This window comes from Carcharodon carcharias, chromosome X (genome assembly GCF_017639515.1).
Source record: "Carcharodon carcharias isolate sCarCar2 chromosome X, sCarCar2.pri, whole genome shotgun sequence".
Taxonomy (NCBI): domain Eukaryota; kingdom Metazoa; phylum Chordata; class Chondrichthyes; order Lamniformes; family Lamnidae; genus Carcharodon; species Carcharodon carcharias.
The window spans coordinates 27,432,132-27,449,631 of NC_054507.1; the positions used below are offsets into that span (position 1 = coordinate 27,432,132).

Below are 17,500 nucleotides of genomic sequence, written 5' to 3' on the forward strand. Positions count from 1 at the left end.
CGGTACTGAGGGAGTGCCGCACTGTCGGAGGGTCAGTACTGAGGGAGTGCCGCACTGTCGGAGGGTCAGTGCTGAGGGAGCGCCGCACTGTCGGAGGGTCAGTGCTGAGGGAGAGCCGCACTGTCGGAGGGTCAGTGCTGAGGGAGAGCCGTACTGTCGGAGGGTCAGTGCTGAGGGAGAGCCGCACTGTCGGAGGGTCAGTGCTGAGGGAGAGCCGCACTGTAGGAGGGTCAGTGCTGAGGGAGAGCCGCACTGTTGGAGGGTCAGTGCTGAGGGAGAGCCGCACTGTTGGAGGGTCAGTGCTGAGGGAGTGCCGCACTGTCGGAGGGTCAGTGCTGAGGGAGTGCCGCACTGTCGGAGGGTCAGTGCTGAGGGAGCACCGCACTGTCGGAGGGTCAGTGCTGAGGGAGTGCCGCACTGTCGGAGGGTCAGTACTGAAGGAGTGCCGCACTGTCGAAGGGTCAGCGCAGAGGGAGAGCCGCACTGTCGGAGGTTCAGTACTGAGGGAGTGCCGCACTGTCGGAGGGTCAGCGCTGAGGGAACGCCGCACTGTGGGAGGGTCAGTGCTGAGGGAGCGCCGCACTGTCGGAGGGTCAGTGCTGAGGGAGCGCCGCACTGTCGGAGGGTCAGTGCTGAGGGAGTGCCGCACTGTCGGAGGGTCAGCGCTGAGGGAGCGCCGCACTGTCGGAGGGTCAGCGCTGAGGGAGCGCCGCACTGTCGGAGGGTCAGTGCTGAGGGAGTGCAGCACTGTCGGAGGGTCAGTACTGAGGGAGCGCCGCACTGTCGGAGGGTCAGTGCTGAGGGAGAGCCGCACTGTCGGAGGGTCAGTGCTGAGGGAGAGCCGCACTGTCGGAGGGTCAGTGCTGAGGGAGAGCCGCACTGTCGGAGGGACAGTGCTGAGGGAGAGCCGCACTGTCGGAGGGACAGTGCTGAGGGAGAGCCGCACTGTCGGAGGGACAGTGCTGAGGGAGAGCCGCACTGTCGGAGGGACAGTGCTGAGGGAGAGCCGCACTGTCGGAGGGACAGTGCTGAGGGAGAGCCGCACTGTCGGAGGGACAGTGCTGAGGGAGAGCCGCACTGTCGGAGGGTCAGTGCTGAGGGAGCGCCGCACTGTCGGAGGGTCAGCGCTGAGGGAGAGCTGCACTGTGGGAGGGTCAGTGCTGAGGGAGCACCGCACTGTCGGAGGGTCAGTGCTGAGGGAGAGCTGCACTGTCGGAGGGTCAGTGCTGAGGGAGAGCTGCACTGTCGGAGGGTCAGTGCTGAGGGAGTGCCGCACTGTCGGAGGGTCAGTGCTGAGGGAGAGCCGCACTGTCGGAGGGTCAGTGCTGAGGGAGCGCCGCGCTGCCTGGAAGCCGGTGTGCGAACTCTCCTCGAGCTGCCGTACTCACCGCACTCCTCCTTCGGTTCGTCTGAGCCATCACCGCAATCGTCTTCACCATCACATTTCCAACGGGCAGGGATGCACCTTCCAGAATCCTTGCACCGAAACTCATCCACTCCGCACGTCATCTGGGCTGCAGTCGGAAAGCAAGCTTCATCAGATCCCAAAGATCAACGTCCCCAACACAATCCAAACATCATCCCAAACACACGGTACCCAACCCGGAGGTCACAGGGACTGGAGGGGGTTACAGAGATAGGGAGGGTTGTAGGGGCTGGAGGAGGTAACAAAGATAGGGAGGGTTGTAGGGGCTGGAGGAGGTTACAGAGATAGGGAGGGTTGTAGGGGCTGGAGGAGGTTACAGAGATAGGGAGGGGTGTAGGGGGCTGGAGGAGGTTACAGAGATAGGGAGGGGTGTAGGGGCTGGAGGAGGTTACAGAGATAGGGAGGGGTGTAGGGGCTGGAGGAGGTGACAGAGATAGGGAGGGGTGTAGGGGCTGGAGGAGGTTACAGAGATAGGGAGGGGTGTAGGGGCTGGAGGAGGTTACAGAGATAGGGAGGGGTGTAGGGGCTGGAGGAGGTTACAGAGATAGGGAGGGGTGTAGGGGGCTGGAGGAGGTTACAGAGATAGGGAGGGTCACAGGGACTGGAGGAGGTTACAGAGATAGGGAGGGGGTAGGGGCTGGAGGAAGTTACAGAGATAGGGAGGAGTAGGGGCTGGAGGAGGTTACAGAGATAGGGAGGAGGGTAGGGGCTGGAGGAGGTTACAGAGATAGGGAGGAGGGTAGGGGCTGGAGGAGGTTACAGAGATAGGGAGGGGTTTAGGGGGCTGGAGGAGGTTACAGAGATAGGGAGGGTTGTAGAGGCTGGAGGAGGTTACAGAGATAGGGAGGGGTTTAGGGGGCTGGAGGAGGTTACTGAGATAGGGAGGGGTGTAGGGGCTGGAGGAGGTTACAGAGATAGGGCGGGTTGTAGGGGCTGGAGGAGGTTACAGAGATAGGGAGGGGTGTAGGGGGCTGGAGGAGGTTACAGAGATAGGGAGGGGTGTAGGAGCTGGAGGAGGTTACAGAGATAGGGAGGGGTGTAGGGGGCTGGAGGAGGTTACAGAGATAGGGAGGGGTGTAGGGGGCTGGAGGAGGTTACAGAGATAGGGAGGGGTCCGAACAGGAGGAGGGGAAGGAGGAGAATGCTGAACAGGAGGGTGGAGGTGGTTCACAAGCCTTACTGCAGTTGGCAGGCTCATCCGAGTGATCCATGCAGTCGTTATCCCGATCACAGACCCACACGCGAGGGATGCACCTCTTGGTGGTGGCACACTGGAACTGGTTGGGTGCACACGTCACCTCGGCTGTTAGGATTGAAAAACAGGGAGAGACACAAGGCATGATTACACACAGACTCACCGGGAGGCTCCTCAAGCACAGGGGCAGGAGGAGGTCATTCAGTCGCTCGAGTCTGCTTCCCCCACCCCCCCACCACCATCCCCCGCAACCCCCACCCTTTCAATAAGATCACGTTCCATCTTCTACCTCGACTCCAATTTCCCCGCCCCATCCCACGATTCCCTTAGTACCCGAAGCCCTATCGCTCCCGCAGTTCCGGATATACTCGTCAACGGGGCATCCACCGGGGTAGAGAATTCCAAACATTCACCCACCCTCCAATTGAAGAAATCTCTCCCTGTTTCAGTACGAAATGGTTGACACCTTCTCCCGAGACTGTGCCCCCGCCTCCTCAACCCCCCCACCCCAACTGGAAGCTGGTGGCACTGCTGACTATAAAACGGGGCTGTCTGATACCAGAATGGAGGGGTTAATAATCATCAGGAGAGGCTGAACGGGCTAGAGCTCTTTTGTCTAGAACACATAAGGCTGAGGGGGTGATAGTGATAGGGAGGGGTGTAGGGGCTGGAGGAGGTTACAGAGATAGGGAGGGGTGTAGGGGCTGGAGGAGGTTACAGAGATAGGGAGGGGTATAGGGGCTGGAGGAGGTTACAGAGATAGGGAGGGGTGTAGGGGCTGGAGGAGGTTACAGAGATAGGGAGGGTTGTAGGGGGCTGGAGGAGGTTACAGAGATAGGGAGGGGTGTTGGGGGCTGGAGGAGGTGACAGAAATAGGAGGGTTGTAGGGGGCTGGAGGAGGTTACAGAGATAGGGAGGGGTGTAGGGGCTGGAGGAGGTGACAGAGATATGGAGGGTTATAGGGGGCTGGAGGAGGTTACAGAGATAGGGAGGGGTGTAGGGGCTGGAGGAGGTTACAGAGATAGGGAGGGGTGTAGGGGCTGGAGGAGGTTACAGAGATAGGGAGGGTTGTAGGGGGCTGGAGGAGGTTACAGAGATAGGGAGGGGTGTTGGGGGCTGGAGGAGGTGACAGAAATAGGGAGGGTTGTAGGGGGCTGGAGGAGGTTACAGAGATAGGGAGGGGTGTAGGGGCTGGAGGAGGTGACAGAGATATGGAGGGTTATAGGGGGCTGGAGGAGGTTACAGAGATAGGGAGGGGTGTAGGGGCTGGAGGAGGTTACAGAGATAGGGAGGGGTGTAGGGGGCTGGAGAGGGTTACAGAGATAGGGAGGGGTGTAGGGGGCTGGAGGAGGTTACAGAGATAGGGAGGGGTGTAGGGGGCTGGAGAGGGTTACAGAGACAGGGAGGTCAAATGACGAAGGGGTTTCGATTGGTTGGACATAGTACTGGGGTAGATGTAGAGAAGATGTTTCCTCTTGTGGGGGAGGAGGTACTCGAACTCGGGGGTCATCACTGTTACACTGTCACAAATAAATCCAATCAAGGGAATTCAGGAGAAATATCCTTATCCAGGGAGTGGGGAGAATGTGGGACTCGGTCGGGGGAGGGGGGGGATGCTGGATAAACACACGAGGGACGAAGCAATAGCAGGATGTGGTGATGGGGGGGTTGAAGTCGGTGCGGGGGGAGGGGGAGAGCAGGAGGAGCAGGTGGGCCGAATGGCCTGTTTCTACGCTGCGAGATTCTACTCGGTAACACATCTGGTTCCGGGTGGTGGGGCTCCCAGAGCTGTCGCCTGACGGTGGTGGGGGGTAAGGGGAGAGCGGGGAAAGTGGGGGTAAGCATACGTACGGCAATCTCTCTCGTCTTCCCCGTCTCCGCAGTTATCCTGTCCGTTGCAGCGAAATATCCCGGGAATGCAGCGGTTCGCAGCTGTGCACTTGAACTGGCTCGGCAGGCAGACGTGAATCTCTACGCGGCGCGGAGAAAGAGAGAGAGAGAGAGAGAGAGGGTTAATAGCTGCGGTAAAACGCCACAAAGGGACACAAGGAGAGGCTCAGGCAGACACAGCCACGGTAACAAAAGCTGACAACTGACCGCAGTTGGCTTCGTCCGAGCTGTCCTGGCAGTCATTGTCCCCATCGCAGATGAACGCCGGGTTGGTGCAGTGTCCGGTCCCACACTGGAACTGTCCAGGACGGCACTTGAATTCAGCTGGTGAGAGAAACAGTCCAATTCTGAGCTTTGCTCTCTATCTGACCCCGGGCTGTACCTGTCCTGGGAGTGTTTGATGGGGACGGTGTAGAAGGAGCTTTACTCTGTATCTAACCCCGTGCTGTACCTGTCCTGGGAGTGTTTGATGGGGCCAATGTAGAGGGAGCTTTACTCTGTATCTAACCCCGTGCTGTACCTGCCCTGGGAGTGTTTGATGGGGCCAATGTAGAGGGAGCTTTACTCTGTACCTAACCCCGTGCTGTACCTGTCCTGGGAGTGTTTGATGGGCACGGTGTAGAGGGAGCTTTATTCTGTATCTAACCCCGTGCTGTACCTGTCCTGGGAGTGTCTGATGGGGACGGTGTGGAGGGAGTATTTGATGGGGATGGTGTAGAGGGAGTGTTTGACGGGGACAGTGTGGAGCGAGGATTGAGTATACTCACGGCAGTCCTCTGGCTCATCCGATCGATCACCACAATCGTCCTCAGTGTCGCACTTCCACCAGAAGGGGATACACTTGTCGTTCTTACAGACAAACTGTGAAGGCAACAGCAGCAATCTAATGCCCTGCATCACAAGCTGCGCCGTCCATTAACTCAGTAAAACATAAAGACACTGTCGGAAGGTCAGTGCTGAGGGAGCGCCGCACTGTCGGAGGGTCAGCGCTGAGGGGGAGCCACACTGTCGGAGGGTCAGCGCTGAGGGGGAGCCACACTGTCGGAGGGTCAGCGCTGAGGGAGAGCCGCACTGTCGGAGGGTCAGTGCTGAGGAAGCGCCGCACTGTCGGAGGGTCAGTGCTGAGGGAGCGCCGCACTGTCAGAGGGTCAGCACCAAGGGAGCCCCGCACTGTGGGAGGGTCAGCGCTGAGGGAGCGCTGCACTGTGGGAGGGTCAGTGCTGAGGGAGAGCCGCACTGTCAGAGGGTCAGCACCGAGGGAGCCCCGCACTGTGGGAGGGTCAGCGCTGAGGGAGCGCTGCACTGTCGGAGGGTCAGGGCTGAGGGAGAGCCATGCTGTCGGAGGGTCAGCGCCGAGGGAGCCCCGCACTGTGGGAGGGTCAGTGCTGAGGGAGCGCCGCACTGTCGGAGGGTCAGCGCTGAGGGAGCGCCGCACTGTCGGAGGGTCAGCGCTGAGGGAGTGCCGCACTGTCGGAGGGTCAGCGCTGAGGGAGCGCCGCACTGTCGGAGGGTCAGTGCTGAGGGAGCGCCGCACTGTCGGAGGGTCAGCGCTGAGGGAGAGCCGCACTGTCGGAGGGTCAGCGCTGAGGGAGCGCCATTGCACTCAATCTGCCTGCCTCCCAACCTTGCAACAGTGACTGTGCCATTTCCGGGGGGAGCGCTGGGTTGTCCTGGGAGCTGTAGGAAGGCAAGTCCCTTCGGTGTATCCCAACCTCGCACCATCCCACTGGGCCCTCACTCTCCTACCCCAAACCCCACCCCCCGCAGACCTCCCAGCCCATCTCCTCGCTTTAACCCCCCCACCCTTCGGACCTACCTGGCTGGCGGTGCAGTTGGATAGGCAGGTCTTGCTGTCGGCCGCGAGGTAGAAATTGGTGGGACAGGCGCACTTGTAACCTCCTCCGGGAGCCAGGAGACAGAGGTTGCTGCATCCACCATTCTCGTGTTTACAGGGGTGCTCGGGGACTGAGAAGGCAAAGATGGTTAAACTCGTCATAAATCAATCATCTGCTGCTTCACCTCCTCGCGAGTTCAGGGTTAACAGTTCAGCCTCCTGTAACCCATCGAGTATGGTCGTGCTGACAGTACCAGACCAATAATCTGGGATATTATTTGAATGGAGAGAGACTATGGTACAGAGGGATCTGGGCGTCCTGGTGGATGAATCACAATTAGTCAGCGTGCAGGTACAGAGAGTGTTAGGAAGGCCAATGGAGTGTCGGCCTTTATTACAAGGGGAATGGAGTCAGGGAGTCTTGCTCCAGCTGCACAGGGCGTTGGTGAGACCACACCCGGAGGCCCTGTGGACAGTCCCGGTCTCCTTACTTAAGGGAGGGGGGGACGGACTGGCATCGGGGGCTGTTCCGAGAAGGTTCACTCGGCTGATCCCTGGGACGAAGGGGGGTTTGTCTCATGGGGAAAGGTTGAGCAGGTTGGGCCCTGGACCCGTTGGGAGATTAGAAGAACGAGAGGTGATCTTATTGAAACAGATCAGATTCTGAGAGGAGGGGGGGGCTTGACAGGATGGATACTGGGTGGATGTTCTCCAACCCCCCCACCACCTCGTGGGGGGAATCTAGAACGAGGGGGTAGGAGGGGGGGCACAGTTTCAGAATAAGGGGTCTCCCATTGAAGACGGAGATGAGGAGGAATTTCCTCCCTCAGAGGGTGGTCAGTCTGTGGAATTCTCTCTCCCCCCCCCCCGCCAAAGAGAGCAACGGAGGCCGGGTCAGTGAATATATTCAAGGCCGAGTTAGATGGGTTTCTGATCGACGAGGGAGTCGAGGGTTATGGGGGGGAAACAAGCAGAAAGTGGAATTAAGGTGGTCAATGGCCTCCTCCTGTTCCCGTGTAACAGGCTCAAGGAGGAAGGGCTGAATGGCCTCCTCCTGTTCCTGTGTAACAGGCTCAAGGAGGAAGGGCTGAATGGCCTCCTCCTGTTCCCGTGTAACAGGCTCAAGGAGGAAGGGCTGAATGGCCTCCTCCTGTTCCTGTGTAACAGGCTTGAGGAGGAGGAGGAGGCTGAATGGCCTCCTCCTGTTCCTGTGTAACAGGCTTGAGGAGGAGGAGGAGGCTGAATGGCCTCCTCCTGTTCCTGTGTAACAGGCTTGAGGAGGAGGGGCTGAATGGACTCCTGCTGTCCATATGCCTCTTACCGCGGTATGGTTGGAAACAACAAGGATGATGAGAAGGGAAATGGTGGGAGACGAGAGTACCTTCAGGCTGTCTGTAGGAGTGGAAGATGTGTATGTCCATGGGCCTGTGGAGAGTGCTGATTAACATGGTCTTGTTGGCTCCTGTGCTCTTGTGGGCCCGGTTTATGGACTTGGTCTCCCAGTCTGTCCAATAGATGTAATCTTCAAAGAGAGTCAGTGCGAAGATATGTGGAATGTCCTGATGCAGCACTGCACGAGAGAGAGAGAGAGAGAGAGAGGTGGGGGTCGGGGAGAGAGAGAGAGGTGGGGGTCGGGGAGAGAGAGTGAGGTGGGGGTCGGGGAGAGGTGGGGGTCGGAGAGAGAGAGAGGTGGGGGTCGGAGAGAGAGAGAGGTGGGGGTCGGAGAGAGAGAGAGGTGGGGGTCGGAGAGAGAGAGAGAGAGGCGGGGGTCGGAGAGAGAGAGAGAGAGGTGGGGGTCGGAGAGAGAGAGAGAGAGGTGGGGGTCGGAGAGAGAGAGAGAGAGGTGGGGGGTCGGAGAGAGAGAGAGAGAGGTGGGGGTCGGAGAGAGAGAGAGAGGTGGAGGTCGGGGAGAGAGAGAGAGAGAGGTGGGGGTCGGGGAGAGAGAGAGAGGTGGGGGTCGGGGAGAGAGAGAGAGGTGGGGGTCGGGGAGAGAGAGAGAGGTGGGGGTCGGGGAGAGAGAGAGAGGTGGGGGTCGGGGAGAGAGAGAGAGGTGGGGGTCGGGGAGAGAGAGAGAGGTGGGGGTCGGGGAGAGAGAGAGAGGTGGGGGTCGGGGAGAGAGAGAGAGGTGGGGGTCGGGGAGAGAGAGAGAGGTGGGGGTCGGGGAGAGAGAGAGAGGTGGGGGTCGGGGAGAGAGAGAGAGGTGGGGGTCGGGGAGAGAGAGAGAGGTGGGGGTCGGGGAGAGAGAGAGAGGTGGGGGTCGGGGAGAGAGAGAGAGGTGGGGGTCGGGGAGAGAGAGAGAGGTGGGGGTCGGGGAGAGAGAGAGAGGTGGGGGTCGGGGAGAGAGAGAGAGGTGGGGGTCGGGGAGAGAGAGAGAGGTGGGGGTTTGGGAGAGAGAGAGAGGTGGGGGGTCGGGGAGAGAGAGAGAGAGGTGGGGGTCGGAGAGAGAGAGAGGTGGGGGTCAGAGAAAGAGAGAGAGAGGTGGGGGTCGGGGAGAGAGAGAGAGGTGGGGGTCGGGGAGAGAGAGAGAGGTGGGGGTCGGGGAGAGAGAGAGAGGTGGGGGTCGGGGAGAGAGAGAGAGGTGGGGGTCGGGGAGAGAGAGAGAGGTGGGGGTCGGGGAGAGAGAGAGAGGTGGGGGTCGGGGAGAGAGAGAGAGAGGTGGGGGTCGGGGTGAGAGAGAGAGAGGTGGGGGTCGGGGAGAGAGAGAGAGAGGTGGGGGTCGGGGAGAGAGGTGGGGGTCGGAGAGAGAGAGAGAGGTGGGGGTCGGGGAGAGAGAGAGAGGTGGGGGTCGGAGAGAGAGAGAGAGAGGTGGGGGTCGGAGAGAGAGAGAGAGAGAGGTGGGGGTCAGAGAGAGAGAGAGGTGGGGGTCGGGGAGAGAGAGAGAGAGGTGGGGGTCGGAGAGAGAGAGAGAGAGAGAGGTGGGGGTCGGAGAGAGAGAGAGGTGGGGGTCGGAGAGAGAGAGAGAGAGGTGGGGGTCGGAGAGAGAGAGAGAGAGGTGGGGGTCGGAGAGAGAGAGAGAGAGAGGTGGGGGTCGGAGAGAGAGAGAGAGAGGTGGGGGTCGGAGAGAGAGAGAGAGAGGTGGGGGGTCGGGAGAGAGAGAGAGAGAGGTGGGGGTCGGAGAGAGAGAGAGAGAGAGAGGTGGGGGTCGGAGAGAGAGAGAGAGAGGGGTGGGGGTCAGAGAGAGGTGGGGGTCAGAGAGAGGTGGGGGTCAGAGAGAGGTGGGGGTCAGAGAGAGGTGGGGATCAGAGGGAGGTGGGGGTCAGAGGGAGGTGGGGGTCAGAGGGAGGTGGGGGTCAGAGAGAGGTGGGGGTCAGAGAGAGGTGGGGGTCAGAGAGAGGTGGGGGTCAGAGAGAGGTGGGGGTCAGAGGGAGGTGGGGGTCAGAGGGAGGTGGGGGTCAGAGGGAGGCCGGAGGGAGGAAGGGGAGAGAGAGGTGAAGGTCAGAGGGAGGTGAGGGTCAGAGGGAGGTGAGGGTCAGAGGGAGGTGAGGGTCAGAGGGAGGCCGGAGAGAGGAGGGGGAGAGAGCGGTGAAGGGGGATGAAGAGAAGGTAAAAATGGGATTAGTGCCACACTCTGCTTGGAGCCATTATGCTCTTGATGGTACTCCCTCTCGTAAGAGCTCTCTCCTCACTCCCATAGCCCCAGCTCTCGGAATGGAGCTCCCCCCCACCCCCCTACTGCAATCTGTCCCAACTTCAACCCACCGACCCCAGCCCAGCCCCTTCAACCTGTGCCCTTCTCAGTCCCGAATCTCGAGCACCTTCCTCCTCTACCTCTCGCTGGCTCCATGTCTGTACCTCCCTCCCTGTATTCAACTCGCCCAGCAGCAAGTCCCACATTCTCCCCGCTCCCCGTGAGAGCGAGTCCCACATTCTCCCCAACTCCCCGCGGGAACGAGTCCCACATTCTCCCCCACTCCCCGCAGGAGCGAGTCCCACATTCTCCCCAACTCCCCGCGGGAACGAGTCCCACATTCTCCCCAACTCCCCGCGGGAACGAGTCCCACATTCTCCCCCACTCCCCGCAGGAGCGAGTCCCACATTCTCCCCAACTCCCCGCGGGAACGAGTCCCACATTCTCCCCCACTCCCCGCAGGAGCGAGTCCCACATTCTCCCCAACTCCCCGCGGGAACGAGTCCCACATTCTCCCCAACTCCCCGCGGGAACGAGTCCCACATTCTCCCCCACTTCCCGCAGGAGCGAGTCCCACATTCTCCCCGCTCACTGGGTAAAGAAGTTTCTCTTGAATTCCACCGGTCGGATTTATTCGTGACTGTCTGATATTGATGGCCCCCGAGTTTTGGTCTCTCTCCCCCACCAGCGGAAACATCTTCTCTACATCTACCCTTTGGAAACCCTTTCGACATTTTAAGGACCTCAATCAGGTCACCCTCACTCAGCCTTCTCTGCTCTGGAGTAACTAATTCATCCTTCTTCAGTGACCTCATCACATTTCAGGAATGCAGAATCCTAACAGAGCAGGAGGGCATTCAGCCCATCTTGTCTGTGCTGGCTCTCCGAATGCGCAACAAACCGAGCCCCGCTCCCCAACCCTTCTCCCTGTAATCCAGCACACTCTTCCTTTTCAGATAACCGTTAAATTCCCTCTCGAATGCCTCGGTTGAACCTGTCTCCCCCACGCTCTCAGGCAGCGCATTCCAGATCCTAATGCCTCGATTGACCCTGTCTCCACCACACTCTCAGGCAGCGCATTCCAGACCCTAATGCCTCGATTGACCCTGTCTCCACCACACTCTCAGGCAGCGCATTCCAGACCCTAACGCTTCGATTGACCCTGTCTCCCCCACACTCTCAGGCAGCACATTCCAGACCCTAACGCTTCGATTGAACCTGTCTCCACCACACTCTCAGGCAGCACATTCCAGACCCTAATGCCTCGATTGAACCTGTCTCCCCCACACTCTCAGGCAGCGCATTCCAGACCCTAATGCCTCGATTGAACCTGTCGTGCCTCTTGGAACACAGGAAACCCGCTGGCCAACTGGCGCACAGGACGATCCCACAAGCAGCGCTGCGCCAGGGCGTAGGTGTGGACCTGCAGGTCGGCAATAGGGGGGGGGGTGCTCAGTGTGTTAACCTCCCTGCTTGCGCTGCAGCTGTGGTAACTATTGCGTAGGACGGCAGACACCTTGGGAGCAGGCAATGTCCAGCTTGCATTCACACACACACACACACACACACACAGACACGTAACCTTTTGCAATAACTCAAACACTGGTCGATGTGTAAAAACCTCGGGCCATAAATCAGAGCCTCGCCTGACGTCAATGCACTGATACCTTATCAGGACAAACACTCAGGCGGATCAATGAACATCAGAGCAGAAGGCGCAGTCAGGGAGCGAGGTGAAGCAATCTGTGCTCCAAGGCACTCAGAGACCTGCGACGTCAGTGCTGACAGCTGAACTCTGTCCGCCACGCATGATAACACAAACCTCCACCCGCCCTCCCTCGCCCAGCTCCCGCCGCACTCTCCGGCATCACCAACTAAAACAAGAGGCGAGACCAAAGCCACGGAAAGGGCCGAGGACACAAGGGTACATGCCGTCAGCAAGTGCCGGCCAAACCGGAGCGCTGGCTGCATCCACACCGGCTCTCACTGCGGCAATGCCTCACTTCGAAACATCTCCTCCTCATGTTCCAATCCCTCCACACCCTCCCTATCTCTGTAACCACCACTCCCTACACCCCTCCCTATCTCTGTAACCTCCACTCCCTACACCCCTCCCTATCTCTGTAACCTCCACTCCCTACAACCCTCCCTATCTCTGTAACCTCCTCCACTCCCTACACCCCTCCCTATCTCTGTAACCTCCTCCAGCCCCTACACCGCTCCCTATCTCTGTAACCTCCTCCAGTCCCCTACACCCCTCCCTATCTCTGTAACCTCCTCCAGCCCCTACACCCCTCCCTATCTCAGTAACCTCCTCCAGCACCTACACCCCTCCCTATCTCTGTAACCTCCTCCAGCACCTACACCCCTCCCTATCTCTGTAACCTCCTCCAGCCCCTACACCCCTCCCTATCTCTGTAACCTCCTCCAGCCCCTACACCCCTCCCTATCTCTGTAACCTCCTCCAGTCCCTACAACCCTCCGTATCTCTGTAACCTCCAGTCCCCTACACCCCTCCCTATCTCTGTAACCTCCTCCAGCCCCCTACACCCCTCCCTATCTCTGTAACCTCCTCCAGCCCCTACACCCCTCCCTATCTCTGTAACCTCCTCCAGCCCCTACACCCCTCCCTATCTCTGTAACCTCCTCCAGTCCCTACAACCCTCCCTATCTCTGTAACCTCCTCCAGCCCCCTACACCCCTCCCTATCTCTGTAACCTCCTCCAGTCCCTACACCCCTCCCTATCTCTGTAACCTCCTCCAGCCCCCTACAACCCTCCCCATCTCTGTAAACTCCTCCAGCCCCCTACAACCCTCCGAGATCTCTGCTCTCATCCAATTCCGGCCTCTTTCCCGTCCGCCTCCCCAGATTCCCATCGGTCCACCATCGGCGGAGCTCCGAGTTCTGGAATCCCCTCCCTAAACCTTTCCGCCTCCCTCCCTCTCTCGCTCTCTCTCTCGACTCCTTCAAGGCAACCTCTTGGACCAAGTTTTGGGTCCACCTGTCCCTGACACCTCCTCATGGGGCTCTGGCCCGAGTTACTCTCCTGTGAAGCAACTCGAGGGCGTTTTAGCGAATGAGAGGCAAAGCCCACCAGTGCCAACATCCCCAGCTCCCGGGATAGGACGAGGGAGCGAGTAGAAATCTCACAAACCTATATGCCTGTTGGCACCATCAAGGTCAGCAAACTGGATGTAGTCTTCCCGAGCGTCAGCCCAGTAGACCCTGTTGTTTACGTAGTCCAGGGTCAGCCCATTGGGCCACGTGATCTTGGTGTTCACCACGAGGCTGCGGTTAGTCCCGTCCATTCCGATTCTGCCAATGTGGGGATGGTCGCCCCAGTCCGACCAGTACAAATACCTTCAAGGGTTAAAAAATAAAAATGACTCAGCTGCCAAACATCCCTCCGACAGCGCGGCTCTCTCTCAGCACTGACCCTCCGACAGTGCGGCGCTCCCTCAGCACTGAAACTCCGACAGCGCGGCTCTCCGTCAGCACTGACCCTCCCACAGTGCGGCGCTCCCTCAGCACTGACCCTCCGACAGCGCGGCGCTCCCTCAGCACTGAAGCTCCGACAGCGCGGCTCTCCGTCAGCACTGACCCTCCCACAGTGCGGCGCTCCCTCAGCGCTGACTCTCCGACAGTGCGGCGCTCCCTCAGCACTGACCCTCCCACAGCGCGGCGCTCCCTCAGCACTGATCCTCCCCTCCGACAGTGCGGCTCTCCCTCGGCACTGACCCTCCGACAATGCAGCGCTCCCTCAGCACTGACCCTCCCACAGTGCGGCGCTCCCTCAGCACTGACCCTCCCACAGTGCGGCGCTCCCTCAGCACTGACCCTCCCACAGTGCGGCGCTCCCTCAGCACTGACCCTCCCACAGTGCGGCTCTCCCTCAGCGCTGACCCTCCCACAGTGCGGCGCTCCCTCAGCACTGACCCTCCCACAGTGCGGCGCTCCCTCAGCACTGACCCTCCGACAGTGCGGCGCTCCCTCAGCACTGACCCTCCGACAATGCGGCGCTCCCTCAGCACTGACCCTCTGACAATGCAGCGCTCCCTCAGCGCTGACCCTCCGACAATGCAGTGCTCCCTCAGCGCTGACCCTCCGACAGTGCAGCGCTCCCTCAGTTGAAGAGTGTCAACATAGATTTTTGTGCGCACGTCTCTGGAGGGGTGTTGAAACCACAACCTTCTGACTGGGAGGAGAGAGAGAAAGTGGGGCAGGGAACAGAGTGGAGAGAGAGGGAGTTGGAAACCAGCTTACCCGTTCCTCACATCCACAGCAAGAGCTCGAGGCTCCCTCAGTCCTGAATTGACCAGCACCGTCCGGTAGGCTCCATTCAGTTTGGACACCTCGATGGTATCTCTTCCCTTGTCGCACCAGTACAGGTTTCCACCAACCCAGTCCACAGCCAGTCCATCTGGGTTACTGAGACCAGTGCGGTGCAGAACCTACAAGCAAGACAGGAGGAAAGGTCATTGCCTTTCAGCCGGCAACATAGCGTAGCCAGCAACATAGCGCAATTATCGAGCCACAGTAAACCCCTATGTAAACATGTCACGCTGCAATTACTGCCCTCCCACCAGTGGTGGCGCTGTGACAAAAACCGAAAAAGCAGACTTCACATGGTGAAATCTCCCTCAGCCACTTCATTCGAGTGTAGATCGGACAGAATGTGACACCACGTCACGCATGGACACAGTAGGAACAGGTAACCAAAAACGCGGTCCAGCCGGTGTGTCCTGAGGAGAGAGAGAGAGAGAGAGAGGGAGGGGGTGGGATACAGGGAGAGAGAGAGGAAGAGGGACAAGGAGAGAGGAAGGGAGGGGAATTCCAGATCTTGGAGACCAGGGAGCTGAGGGCACGGCCTCCAACGGTGGAGTGATGGAAATTGGGGGCTTGTGCAAGCGGCAGGAATGTGAGGATCACAGAGATCGCGGAGTGTAGTAAGGGAGTCACCCTTCTCTCCTGAGTGACCTGTCGATAAATTTAAGACTGTGCACAGTGGTCCCAGTGTGGTCTAACCCAGGGATACGGAGACCGGAACTGTGCACAGTTCTGCATTTATTGCCCATCTCTAATTGCTCCCTTGAGAAGGTGGGGTGGTGGTGAGCTGCCTTCTTGAACCGCTGCAGTCCCCGTGTGGTGTAGGTACACCCACAGTGCTGTTAGGGAGGGAGTTCCAGGATTTTGTCCGTGTGGTGTAGGTACACCCACAGTGCTGTTAGGGAGGGAGTTCCAGGATTTTGTCCCGTGTGGTGTAGGTACACCCACAGTGCTGTTAGGGAGGGAGTTCCAGGATTTTGTCCCGTGTGGTGTAGGTACACCCACAGCGCTGTTAGGGAGGGAGTTCCAGGATTTTGTCCCGTGTGGTGTAGGTACACCCACGGCGCTGTTAGGGAGGGAGTTCCAGGATTTTGTCCCGTGTGGTGTAGGTACACCCACGGCGCTGTTAGGGAGGGAGTTCCAGGATTTTGTCCCGTGTGGTGTAGGTACACCCACGGCGCTGTTAGGGAGGGAGTTCCAGGATTTTGTCCGTGTGGTGTAGGTACACCCACGGCGCTGTTAGGGAAGGAGTTCCAGGATTTTGTCCGTGTGGTGTAGGTACACCCATGGCGCTGTTAGGGAGGGAGTTCCAGGATTTTGACCCGGCGACAGTGAAGGAACTGTCGATATGTTCCCAAGTCGGGATGGTGAGCGGCTGGGAGGGGAACTTGCAGGTGGTGGTGTTCCCCATGTGTCTGCTGCCCTCGTCCTTCTAGATGGTAGAGGTGGTGGGTTTGGGCGGCGCTGTCGCAGGAGCCCTTGGCAAGTTGCTGCAGTGCATCTTGTAGATGGTACACACACTGCTGCCCCTGTGCGTCGGTGGTGGTGGTGGAGGGAGTGAATGTTTGTGGATGGGGTGCCCCATCGAGCGGGGGCTGCTTTGTCCTGGACGGTGTCGAGCTTCTCGAGTGTTGTGGGAGCCGCACTCATCCAGGCCGAGTGGGGAGTGTCCCATCACACTCCTGACTTGTGCCTTGGTGAGTTCCTGCCGTGCGTTTTGCTGGTGAACACTAACCTCGACGCTGCTTCCGTTCAGGTGCATCCTCCGGATCATGCTGCCCTGGGTGGTCACGTCGGTCCAGTAGATGTGCTGCTCCTTGTAGTTGAAATCCAGAGCCACGGCGTTGTTCAGGCCCTGAAACAAAGCCCAGCACAAAGCTGACTCGCTGTCCTGCGATCCGGACCGGACCCCCCTTTCCACCGCAAACCCCCCCCACCACCACCCCCCACCCCACCGGCGCCTTTCACTTCCTCCGCACGTCCGGAGGGGCTCGCCGACTGCCGAAGCCCTGGAGCGCGGTCGCCCCCGGCAAAGCAGGGAACAGCGACGGCTAAATCGCGCACAGCAAGATCCCACGAACATCACCCAGGTCCCCTTTACTTTTTTCTGAAATTTGTACGGGATTGGGTTGGTGGGGGGGGGGGGGGGGGGGGGGGTGGACGAATGCCAACATCTCCCCCCCCCCACACCCCGGGGCACCTCTGCAGAACGGGGGAGTAAAGCGCCCCGTAGGCCTCACGCGTCCACACTAGGGGGCCTCAGGTCCCGAGACGAGAAATACCGTTCACTGCCCGTCCCAGGGAGTCCGGCGGTCCGTGGGTACAAGGCCACCTCGCTCGATACCTCAGTGTCTGTCCGAAGATGAGGCATCCACGGCAGGCCCTGAGGGAGTGCTGTGCTGTCGGAGGGTCAGCGCTGAGAGAGCGCCGCATTGTCAGAGGGTCAGTGCTGAGTGAGCGCTGCACTGTCGGAGGGTCAGTGCTGAGGGAGCGCCGCACTGTCGGAGGGTCAGTGCTGAGGGAGCGCCGCACTGTCGGAGGGTCAGTGCTGAGGGAGCGCCGCACTGTCGGAGGGTCAGCGCTGAGAGAGCGCCGCATTGTCGGAGGGTCAGCGCTGAGGGAGCGCCGCACTGTGGGAGGGTCAATGCTGAGTGAGTGCCGCGCTGCTGCAGGGTCAGCGCCGAGGGAGGGCCGCACTGTCGGAGGGTCAGCGCCGAGGGAGAGCCGCACTGTCGGAGGGTCAGTGCTGAGGGAGTGCCGCACTGTCGGAGGGTCAGTGCTGAGGGAGTGCCGCACTGTCGGAGGGTCAGTGCTGAGGGAGAGCCGCACTGTGGGAGGGTCAGTGCTGAGGGAGAGCCGCACTGTGGGAGGGTCAGTGCTGAGGGAGTGCCGCACTGTCGGAGGGTCAGTGCTGAGGGAGTGCCGCACTGTCGGAGCGTCAGTGCTGAGGGAGCGCCGCACTGTCGGAGCGTCAGTGCTGAGGGAGTGCCGCACTGTCGGAGCGTCAGTGCTGAGGGAGCGCCGCACTGTGGGAGGGTCAGCGCTGAGGGAGCGCCGCGCTGTGGGAGGCTCAGTGCTGAGGGAGCGCCGCGCTGTCGGAGGGTCAGCGCCGAGGGAGCGCCGCACTGTCGGAGGGTCAGCGCTGAGGGAGCGCCGCACTGTCAGAGGGTCAGCGCTGAGGGAGCGCCGCGCTGTGGGAG

General features: G+C 60.1%; 1 protein-coding gene across 1 annotated transcript in view; it reads right to left on the minus strand.

Moving 5' to 3' along the window:
• LOC121273234 (low-density lipoprotein receptor-related protein 1-like) overlaps positions 1–17,500 on the minus strand; it is a 428,870-nt gene that overhangs the window by 60,342 nt on the left and 351,028 nt on the right. The window contains exons 59-68 of the mRNA XM_041180254.1: positions 16,036–16,155; positions 14,238–14,425; positions 13,129–13,334; positions 7,727–7,915; positions 6,328–6,476; positions 5,279–5,372; positions 4,719–4,835; positions 4,473–4,592; positions 2,607–2,729; positions 1,389–1,514 (exon numbers count right to left, since the gene is read on the minus strand). Of these exons, the coding sequence (XP_041036188.1) occupies positions 1,389–1,514; positions 2,607–2,729; positions 4,473–4,592; positions 4,719–4,835; positions 5,279–5,372; positions 6,328–6,476; positions 7,727–7,915; positions 13,129–13,334; positions 14,238–14,425; positions 16,036–16,155 (1,432 nt within the window). The remainder of the gene's footprint in view (positions 1–1,388; positions 1,515–2,606; positions 2,730–4,472; positions 4,593–4,718; positions 4,836–5,278; positions 5,373–6,327; positions 6,477–7,726; positions 7,916–13,128; positions 13,335–14,237; positions 14,426–16,035; positions 16,156–17,500) is intronic.